Below are 11722 nucleotides of genomic sequence, written 5' to 3'. Positions count from 1 at the left end.
AATTATGTGACTAAATCTTGACTAAAACTATAAACAACATGTTCTTCAAAAGGCTAAGACTAAAACATAATTTAAATAAGTTGTCCAAATGAACACGGGTTCATAACACAGTTAAAAAGCTGGGAGCTTAAAGAACACATGCAGCACCCGCCAGTTATAATGGGAGTTCAAAAACCAAACTTTGGGTTCATGTACAAATATTTTATCAGTTAAAAAGTCTAAAAATGTCAATGGTTAATTTCCAAAAACATCCAGCACTACACATAAATTTTGGAGCAATGTAGGTTCTCAGTAATCCATGTGGTCATTCAAAAAATTCTCAACACAACATGCACGATGACCTATAATAGTATTCTCATCCTGTTATTGTGAAAATTAACCTGTATTTATTCATATTGTGAAATAACTAGAGGTGGGGATATATTATTTTTTTTAAAATCTAGATTAATCTAGATTAATTTTGAAATTAATCTAGATTAATCTAGATTAAAATGGCTCGCTTGAATTCTGCCGAAGCCATTCAGAATATGTGTGCTGCTACCCAAATAATGACTAAAAGCAAGTCTTTGAGAACGAGTTTCTCAAGCCAGGCGGTGCAGGGTCCAGGGGCTCATCTCCTGTTTCCAAAATGCATCACAAACTGCATGAGAACGTTCTACTATGATAATTGGTGATGAAAATAATTCATGTTCAAGAAGATGCACTTGTGTTTACTAACTGTTTATTCAGTTAAACATTAATTTTGAACTGTAGGCCGACATTAAAGGTCCTGATGAACGGTTTACAGTCAGTAGCTTTGTGTCAATCAGTCCAAGCTGTTTCTCCTTCTTCCACCGGTCACTCAGGCTGACCAGCTTGTTCACATTTTCTGGTGACAAACTAAATCTCCTCTTTTGCACAAAATGACCTGCTAAAGAAAAAGGTCTATCAGTTGTGGCAGGAGTCTCCAAGTATTTATTTACTGGCAGATCATTATTTATATATTTTTTATTTACCAGATCAGAAAATATAGGCCTCTGTGAGCGTTGGAAACATGTGCGCGTCTCCTGATTGGTCAACAGTGTCACGTGATCACTGTCACAACAACGCAGTTCATGCTGCTGGAGCTGCTGCTAGTACGAGCTTCAACTTGGCGATAGTTCTGTCAAAATGGAGATAAACGTCGACAACACGAAAATGCGGGACGTATTTCTTTGGATTTAATAAGAAAAGGAAACGGACATGAGGCGGAGGAGACAGTGGAGAGCGGAAAAAGAGAAGCTAACGGAGAAAAGTAGCTGGAAAGTCCGTCTCCAACCTCAGTAAGTGCTGCGGTTAAACTCTGCTCGCGGTTGAAATGTAGCTGGAAAAGGCTCTGGTGAACTTTTTCGTGTGGGGCTGTGGCCATGAAATGAGATGTTTATGTCGCTGTTTTGAAAGAGAAGTGAACACGGATGGGCTGCGGTGTTTTTCTGTCTATTTTCACTCTGTCATTGGCCGCTGCTTCTGAGTGTCGCTTTGGAGCCACTATATTCACTCACGTTTCTCCTGTGCGTTGGGCATAAAAGTCGTGTAATGTGTGCTGACCTTAAAATATCACGGTGAAAGTCATCATAACTTGCAGAGTATAGACCCAGCTCCCAACCCAGCTTTGAGAATAGATTAACGGCGATATTTGTTTTATCGCCCGATAAGAGTCTCGCGTTAACGCAGCACGTTAACGCCGATAACGGCCCACCACTAGAAATAACATATAAGCTTCACAAACATGACACTATATTTTATGATTTCCCTTGCTCATTAAATATTTTTTTGAATTCTTTTCAGGTTTGAGTAAAATAATATAACACTTTGGGATGAAAATGCAAAAAAGAAGTCCATAACTTGAAGCGAGGATGGCAAATATCTCCACAGCAACACTGAACTTTCCTGGAGAGCTGACATAAGCCGGTATAAAAGTGATCCAGACTGTACAGAAGATCAACATGCTAAAAGTGATGAATTTGGCCTCATTAAAGTTGTCAGGCAGCTTACGAGCCAAGAAAGCCAATACAAAACATAAAACAGCCAACAGGCCAATGTATCCCAGTACAGCCCAGAAGCCAATGGGTGAACCCATGGCACACTCCATAATGATTTTGTAAGTGAACTGTTTCAGGTTTTTGGAAGGAAATGGAGGTGATATTGTTAACCAGAGGACACATATCAACACCTGTACCAGAGTAAAGGCTACAACACTGAGTCTCTGCTGAAGAGGCCCGAACCACTTCATGACATTACTGCCTGGAAGTGTGGCTCTGAAGGCCATCAGCACCACTATAGTCTTCCCCAGAACACAGGAGATACAGAGGACAAAGGTGATGCCGAACGCTGTGTGGCGCAGCATACAGGACCACTCAGAGGGACGGCCGATGAAGGTCAGAGAGCACAGGAAACACAGGCTCAGGGAGAAGAGCAGCAGGAAGCTCAGCTCAGAGTTATTAGCTCTCACAATTGGAGTTTTTCGATATTTGAGGAAAATCCAGGCCACAACACAAGTCATGCAAGTCCCTAATAAAGAGGCAGCTGTGAGAAGAGCTCCCATTATTTCTTCATACGACAGAAACTCTGTTTCCTTCTTCACACAAGCGACTCTTTGGGCATTGGACCAAAAATCTGTAGGGCATTGGATACAAGTGATGGAGTCTGTAAATATTCAGAGAAAAAAATCAGTCAATGCCTGTGACAATATTTAAAATGAGATACATAATTTTGGCAAATGTGTAACATATAAATCTTTGAAACCTGTAGTGTTACTGATTTCTCCCTCTGCACAGGGTGTACAGTCAAAACAGCAAACAGGCTTTCCTTTCTGGAGGACTTTACGTGTTCCTGGTAAACATGGTTTACTACAAATGGATTCTGGCACCTGCAGAAAAACATGTACAGCATATTTATAAAGCTACTATACTGCTTCATATTGTAGCCTCCGTGAATTACTCCCCTGCTTTGAATTCTGTGCCCAAAATAGAGATGTGTTTTGTAGTTTCAGCTGTCGGTCCACAGGTAAAGAAGCATCATACAAACCAACTGTGACAAACTCCACTGTGCCCTGGGCCGTAGGCTGCCAGTTTATAATTTCATATTTAGCAGCAGGGTCACCTTTTTCATTGAAATAAACCTCCTCTCCTTCTTTGGTTTGGAAACGAATGTTTTTTAGATGCTGCAGAGTCTAAGAAAAACATACAATCATTTAAGTACTTGAGTGAGCGGGCAACAACACTTGTCACCATAGGCACCATGGATGGATCCAGAGTCACATTCGTGTCACAGGTTTTGTTACATTTGAAGATTTTGTGCAGGGCATGAGCCACTGCATACACTCCCTTATAGACATTGTTTAAGATCGGCATCAGTGACATGTCGGTGAAGCTGTTGTGCACATCACTCAGGTCTTCAGTTCCTGTACATCGTTTGTGGTTGTTCTTTGAATTAAATTCACAGCTGAACAGAGCTTCCCAAAACTTTGTGAACAACTGATTACCAGATGAGTTTAAAGGCTTCACATCCATCATAAACTCTTGAATGCCGCGGACATGAGCCTCTGGGATGGACAACCCTATAGCCCCGTCCAGAATGTGGTGCTTATTCATAGCCACTGTTTTCGAATCAAAGATCCAGGCCTCTGTGCCAACCCACTGGTGACCCGTCACATTGTGTTCAGATAAGGCTGTGATCAGATTGATAATGTCCTTAGGTTGAATAAAAGTGACAATAACTTTGGAAGTGGATTGTTTGATTATATTGACTATACTGAGTAATTTTTCAGGAGGGTCAGTACTGATGAAGGGCACAGAATACTCCAAACAGATGCCCAGCTCATTGGCTGTTTCAGTAAAAGTGGCCATGCCATTGTTGCCATAATCATCATTTGTTCTGATGGCTCCCACCCATGTCCAGCCAAAGTGTCTGACCAGCTGGGCCAGGGCTCTGCTCTGGTACAGGTCACTGGGTATTGTCCTGAAGAAAGAGGGGTATTTGGCTTTGTCACTCAGACAGGCACAAGTGGCAAAGTGGCTGATCTGAGGGAGGGAACATCCATCCATCCATCCATTTTCTTCCGCTTTATCCGGGGCCGGGTCGCGGGGGCAGCAGTCTCAGCAGAGATGCCCAAACTTCCCGATCCACACACACCTCCTCCAGCTGTTCTGGGGGGACCCCGAGGCGACACCAGGCCAGCTCGGAGACATAGTCCCACCACCGTGTCCTGGGTCTTCCACGAGGCCTCTTCCCACTAGGACATGCCTGGAACACCTCCCGCGGGAGGCGACCAGGAGGCATCCGGAATAGATGCCCGAGCCACCTCAGCTGGCTCCTTTCGACGTGAAGGAGCAGCGACTCTACTCCGAGCTCCTCCCGGGTAACTGAGCTCCTCACCCGATCTCGGAGGGTGTGCCCAGCCAACCTGCGAAGGAAACTCATTTCGGCCGCTTGTATTCGCGATCTTGTCCTTTCGGTCATTACCCAAATCTCATGACCATAGGTGAGGGTGGGAACGTAGATCGATCGGTAAATCGAGAGCTTTGCCTCCCGACTCAGCTCCCTCTTCACCACGACAGACCGATACAGCGACCGCATCACTGCTGACGCCGCACCGATCCGTCTGTCGATCTCACGCTCCATCCGTCCCTCACTCGTGAACAAGATCCCGAGATACTTAAACTCCTCCACTTGAGGCAAGGACTCCCCACCGACCTGAAGAGGGGAAGCCACCTTTTTCCGGTGGAGAACCATGGCCTCAGATTTGGAGGTGCTGATTCCCATCCCGGCCGCTACACACTCGGCTGCAAACCGCCCCAGAGCGTGCTGGAGGTCCTGGTTCGTTGAAGCCATCAGAACAACATCCGCAAACAGCAGAGATGAGACTCTGAGGCTCCTAAACCGGACACCCTCCGGCCCCTGGCTGCGCCTAGAAATTCTGTCCATAAAAGTAATGAACAGAACCGGTGACAAAGGGCAGCCCTGGCGGAGACCAACACACACCGGGAACAGGTCTGACTTACTGCCGGCAATGCAAACCAAGCTCCTGCTGCGGTCATACAGGGAACGGACCGCCCTTAGCAGAGGGCCCCGGACCCCATACTCCCGGAGCACCCCCCACAGGGCACCACGAGGGACACGGTCGAACGCCTTCTCCAGGTCCACAAAACACATGTGGACTGGTTGGGCAAACTCCCATGAACCCTCAAGCACCCGACGGAGGGTATAGAGCTGGTCCAGTGTGCCACGAACAGGACGAAAACCGCATTGTTCCTCCTGGATCCAAGTTTCGACTATCGGCCGGATCCTCCTCTCCAGCACCCTGGAGTAGACCTTACCGGGGAGGCTAAGGAGGGTGATTCTTCTGTAATTGGAACACACCCTCCGATCCCCCTTCTTAAAGAGAGGGACCACCACCCCGGTCTGCCAATCCAGAGGCACTGTCCCCGACCGCCACGCGATGTTGCAGAGACGTGTCAGCCAAGACAGTCCTACAACATCCAGAGACTTAAGGTACTCAGGGCGAATCTCATCCACCCCCGGAGCCTTGCCACCGAGGAGCTTTCTCACCACCTCGGTGACTTCAGCCCCGGTGATGGGCGAGCCCACCTCCGAGCCCCCAGCCTCTGCTTCCTCATTGGAAGACGTGACGACGGGATTGAGGAGGTCCTCGAAGTACTCCTTCCACCGCCCGACGACATCCCCAGTCGAGGTCAGCAGCCCCCCACCCGCACTGTAAACAGTGTTGGTGAAGCACTGCTTCCCCCTCCTGAGGCGCCGGATGGTTTGCCAGAATCTCTTCGAGGCCGACCGATAGTCTTCCTCCATGGCTTCTCCGAACTCCTCCCAGACCCGAGTTTTTGCCTCTGCGACCGCCCGAGCCGCAGCACGCTTGGCCTGCCGGTACCTCTCAGCTGCCTCAGGAGTCCCACAAGCCAACAAGGCCAGGTAGGACTCCTTCTTCAGCTTGACGGCATCCCTTACTTCCGGGCGCCACCACCGGGTTCGGGGATTGCCACCGCGACAGGCACCAGAGACCTTACGGCCACAACTACGAGCAGCCGCATCGACAATGGAGGAGGAGAACATGGTCCACTCGGACTCCATGTCTCCAACCTCCCTCGGAATCTGGGTGAAGCTCTTCCGGAGGTGGGAGTTGAAGACCCCACTGACAGAGGGATCCGCCAGACGTTCCCAGCAGACCCTCACAACACGCTTGGGCCTGCCAGGTCTGACCGGCTTCCTCCCCTGCCAGCGGATCCAGCTCACCACCAGGTGGTGATCAGTTGACAGCTCAGCCCCTCTCTTCACCCGAGTGTCCGAGACACGCGGCCGGAGATCAGATGACACAACTACAAAGTCGATCATCGACCTCCTGCCTAGGGTGTCCTGGTGCCACGTGCACTTATGGACACACTTGTGCTCGAACATGGTGTTCGTTATGGACAAACCGTGACTAGCACAGAAGTCCAATAACAGAACACCACTCGGGTTCAGATCGGGGAGGCCGTTCCTCCCAATCACTCCCTCCCAGGTCTCACTGTCGTTACCCACGTGGGCGTTGAAGTCCCCCAGCAGAACAATGGAGTCCCCAGTCGGAGCACTATCAAGTACCCCTCCCAGGGACTCCAAGAAGGCCGGGTACTCTGCACCGATGTTGGGCCCGTAGGCCGAGACAGCGGTGAGAGACCTGTCCCCGACCCGAAGGCGTAGGGACGCGACCCTCTCGTCCACCGGGGTGAACTCCAACATGTGACGGCTGAGCTGGGGGGATATGAGCAAACCCACCCCAGCCCGCCGCCTCTCCCCGCGGGCAACTCCAGAAAAATGGAGAGTCCAGCCTCTCTCCAGGAGTTGGGATCCGGAACCCAAGCTGTGCGTGGAGGTGAGCCCGACTATATCTAGCCGGTATCTCTCAACCTCCCGCACAAGCTCAGGCTCCTTCCCCCCCAGCGAGGTGACGTTCCATGTCCCGAACGCCAGAAGCTGCGCATGTGGACCAGGTCGTCGAGGCACCCGGCCTCGACTGCCACCCAGTCCTCTCTGCACCCGACCCCTACGGATCCCTCTGCGGGTGGTGAGTCCACAGGAGGTTACATTTCAGTAACAAATCCACACACCAGTGGTAAATGAAATGGTCCAATGACGGTAGCTATGGCCATGCTCATTGAGGATGCACTCACTCCCAGAATAGCCTGCACTTGTGCTGATCTGGTGCATAGCGTTTCAGAGGAAACGAACGTTGCTTCATTGCAGTTGGCGGAGGCTAGTGCTCCTGCAACTCCATGAGGAGTGGATCCACAAGAATCATACATCTTATATCCCAAAGAGACACCTGGCAGCAGGTCTGAACTGTTGTTTATCTCTGCTATTGCAAAGAGCATAGCCTGTGCAAACTGGAAATTCCTGATATTTAAGCTGACAACAGAGATACTTGTTTTACCACTCTATTTAGTACACTCTATTTGTGTAATGTACATAAATTCATAATGATAAAAAAAAAAAACATGAATTCTCAATTTTCCTTGAGGGTATAATGATGGAGTGTGTAACTTACCTGACGCACTGCAGTGGCAGTGGTTTTTGAGTATAATTATTCTGCCTGATAATCCAGCTGTCATGAAAAGAAAAAATCCCCCCCAGCAAAAGTTCAACATCCTTCAAAAAACTGAAGCTTCTTTGATCCCCTCTCTTAAAACAAATGTTGTCTTTAGTATGTAACAAAGCAGCCTTCATGAGCAGACAAAGTAAAGCCAAACCACTACAGTCTGAGTGTCTGACCATCATTGGTGTGGGCCTGCGAGTGGCAGTTCCCTGAGAGCAGCACACTCATTGTGTTTTTATATCACAGTAACATCACGTGATCTCATGTTGAGGTTGAATGTTATAATTAGGGATGCACCGATACCACTTTTTCTAAAACTGATACAAATACGAGTACTTTGATTTAAGTACTTGCCGATACTGAATACCGATACGAGTACATGGCATTTTCTCCAACATACTTACTTTTTCACAGCAGACTGGTTAGTAATTAGTCAATTTGCCTATTTACATTTCCTTAAGTGAAGTAGGCTACACTTTTAAGAGAAGTTATATCAAAATTGTACAGATGCCTTTTTTTTTTCATTCAATATGATTTTTATTTTTTATTGCACTGTCCATCATAGACAGAACACCCCATGTACAAAAGCTCCAATCCCTTTGCTTTATTCATTTATGTATTTTTTTTTTTTTACAATAGTATTGAGATGGTTACTATGGAAGCCCGTTTCCGCCATGTTAAAAAAATAAAAGCCCAACAGGAAGTCTAAATTTCGAGATTTAAACTCGAAATTTCGAGATTTAAACTCGTAATATGAGATTTAAACTCCTACTACGAGTCCTACTCGGAATTACGAGTTTTTAAGATCCGTAATCATAGACGTCAGCCCTAATTTACTTTGAAAATCCGGATGTTGTTGCCGTTCTCTTTCCTGTCTGATGCGTCTCAACTGTGGAGCTGGATCTGGCCAGCCGAGCCGTATCTTGGAATCGTATCATGCCTGAAAAACAACTGCTATTTTGGGGCAAACTCGTGCCTCTTTGCCTCTGCCATGTCCTATGGATACCCCTATGGTCTCCCCGCTTGATTAAAGGGCGATGCATGTGCAATCCTCCTCATTGTTGATAAAAAAAAAAAAAATTGCAATTAACCACCAATGCGTCAATCCTGACCCAGTGTGTGATAATCTTCAAGGCTGCATTATGTGGTTACTGGCTTTATTGACGTTTTTAGTGTATAATACTTAATTCCACAAGATCCATTATTGGAGCTGGATGCTAGAGCTGCTCAGAAGCTAGTTAGCTCTGGGTGCTAAGCAATCGTCTACGGCCATAAACTGCAAAATCAACCAGCCCGGCTCAGTGTGTGATCGTTGTTAAAGGGATGCTTTATGTAGATGATGGGTTTATTGACTTTATTCATGCATATTTCACATTTTCACATGATCATGATCATCCGAAGTTCATCGAAGTTCATAATGCTACGATCGTAGCATTAGCTTTGGGAATGCCCTGCATCATCAAGGCCTAAACACATTCCTATCGTGGATACAGTCATTTTTAATACGTTTTCTTGTCACTTCTTTTAATCCTGGGTGTTGAGGTAAAATAAACACTTCTGTGTGTCTTTGTAAAAGTCCCAGAGTTGCTGTAGCTCGTAGTACGAGTTTAAAAGTCGTAATTTCGAGATTTAAACTTGAAATGTTGTGTTTTAAACACGAAATTGTGACTTTTAATCCATAGGTTACTTATGGATTAAACCAACCCCGTGAACTGCTACCTTAACGTGGTGGGGTTGTTTGAGTGCCCGAATGATCCGAGGAGCTATGTTGTCTTGGGCTTTATGCCCCTGGTAGGGCCTCCCATGGCAAACAGGTCCGAGGTGACGGGTCAGACGAAGAGCAGTTCAGAAGACCCCTATGGACGTGACACATTCAAGGACCGTGACGTCGCCCGGCATGGCGCAGCCGGGGCCCCACCCTGGAGCCAGACCTGGGGTTGGGGCCCGAACGCGATAGTCTGGTGGCCGGGTCTGCCCACGGGGCCCGGCCGGGCCCAGCCCGAAGGGACGACGTGGGCCCGCCCTCCTGTGGACCCACCACCCGCAGAGGGATCCGTAGGGGTCGGGTGCGGAGAGGACTGGGTGGCAGTCAGAGGCGGGTGCCTCGACGACCTGGTCCACATGCACAACTTCTGGCGTTCGGGACTTGGAACGTCACCTCGCTGGGGGGGAAGGAGCCTGAGCTTGTGCGGGAGGTTGAGAGATACCGGCTAGATATAGGCTGGCTCACCTCCACGCACAGCTTGGGTTCCGGATCCCAACTCCTAGAGAGAGGCTGGACTCTCCATTTTTCTGGAGTTGCCCGCGGGGAGAGGCAGCGGGCTGGGGTGGGTTTGTTCATATCCCCCCAGCTCAGCCGTCACGTGTTGGAGTTCACTCCGGTGAACGAGAGGGTCGCGTCCCTACGCCTTCGGGTTGGGGACAGGTCTCTCACCGTTGTCTCGGCCTACGGACCCAACATCGGTGCAGAGTACCCGGCCTTCTTGGAGTCCCTGGGAGGGGTACTATATAGTGCTCCGACTGGGGACTCCATTGTTCTGCTGGGGGACTTCAACGCCCACGTGGGTAACGTCAGTGAGACCTGGGAGGGAGTGATTGGGAAGAACGGCCTCCCCGATCTGAACCCGAGTGGTGTTCTGTTATTGGACTTCTGTGCTAGTCACGGTTTGTCCATAACGAACACCATGTTCGAGCACAAGGGTGTCCATAAGTGCACGTGGCACCAGGACACCCTAGGCAGGAGGTCGATGATCGACTTTGTAGTTGTGTCGTCTGACCTCCGGCCGCGTGTCTCGGACACTCGGGTAAAGAGAGGGGCTGAGCTGTCAACCGATCACCACCTGGTGGTGAGCTGGATCCGCTGGCAGGGGAGGAAGCCGGTCAGACCTGGCAGGCCCAAGCGTGTTGTGAGGGTCTGCTGGGAACGTCTGGCGGATCCCTCTGTCAGTGGGGTCTTCAACTCCCACCTCCCCAGATTCCGGGGGAGGCTGGGGACATGGAGTCCGAGTGGACTCTGTTCTCCTCCTCCATTGTCGATGTGGCTGCTCGTAGTTGTGGCCGTAAGGTCTCTGGTGCCTGTCGCGGCGGCAATCCCCGAACCTGGTGGTGGCGCCCGGAAGTAAGGGATGCCGTCAAGCTGAAGAAGGAGTCCTACCTGGCCTTGTTGGCTTGTGGGACTCCTGAGGCAGCTGAGAGGTACCGGCAGGCCAAGCGTGCTGCAGCTCGTGCGGTCGCGGAGGCAAAAACTCGGGTCTGGGAGGAGTTCGGGGAGGCCATGGAGGAGGACTATCGGTCGGCCTCGAAGAGATTCTGGCAAACCATCCGGCGCCTCAGGAGGGGGAAGCAGTGCTTCACCAACACTGTTTACAGTGCGGGTGGGGGGCTGCTGACCTCGACTGGGGATGTCGTCGGGCGGTGGAAGGAGTACTTCGAGGACCTCCTCAATCCCGTCGTCACGTCTTCCAATGAGGAAGCAGAGGCTGGGGACTCGGAGGTGGGCTCGCCCATCACCCAAGCTGAAGTCACCGAGGTGGTGAGAAAGCTCCTCGGTGGCAGGACTCCGGGGGTGGATGAGATTCGCCCTGAGTACCTTAAGTCTCTGGATGTTGTAGGACTGTCTTGGCTGACACGTCTCTGCAACATCGCAAGGCGGTCGGGGACAGTGCCCCTGGATTGGCAGACCGGGGTGGTGGTCCCCCTCTTTAAAAAGGGGGATCGGAGGGTGTGTTCCAATTACAGAGGAATCACCCTCCTTAGCCTCCCCGGTAAGGTCTACTCCGAGGTGCTGGAGAGGAGGATCCGGCCGATAGTTGAACCTCGGATCCAGGAGGAACAATGCGGTTTTCGTCCTGGTCGTGGCACACTGGACCAGCTCTATACCCTTCATCGGGTGCTCCAGGGTTCGTGGGAGTTCGCCCAACCAGTCCACATGTGTTTTGTGGATCTGGAGAAAGCGTTCGACCGCGTCCCTCGTGGTGCCCTGTGGGGGGTTCTCCGGGAGTATGGGGTCCGGGGCCCTCTGTTAAGGGCTGTCCGTTCCCTATATGACCGCAGCAGGAGCTTGGTTCGCATTGCCGGCAGTAAGTCAGACCTGTTCCCGGTGCGTGTTGGTCTCCGCCA

General features: G+C 50.0%; 1 protein-coding gene across 1 annotated transcript; it reads right to left on the bottom strand.

Moving 5' to 3' along the window:
* Positions 1 to 1753: 1753 nt before the first annotated feature.
* On the bottom strand, positions 1754 to 4064 carry LOC306961572 (extracellular calcium-sensing receptor-like; the record flags this gene model as incomplete). The annotated part of the gene is made up of 4 exons (XM_079554375.1): positions 1754 to 2664; positions 2764 to 2880; positions 2959 to 3190; positions 3249 to 4064. 4 exons carry the CDS (start codon positions 4062 to 4064, stop codon positions 1754 to 1756), a joined length of 2076 nt encoding a protein of 691 aa, XP_079410501.1.
* Positions 4065 to 11722: the final 7658 nt, after the last annotated feature.

The sequence above is a fragment of the Gobius niger genome (genome assembly GCF_951799975.1).
Source record: "Gobius niger genome assembly, chromosome: 1".
In the NCBI taxonomy this organism is placed as follows: domain Eukaryota; kingdom Metazoa; phylum Chordata; class Actinopteri; order Gobiiformes; family Gobiidae; genus Gobius; species Gobius niger.
The sequence above is the reverse complement of the archived record's forward strand: the minus strand, read 5'-3'. Positions and strand labels throughout refer to the sequence as shown.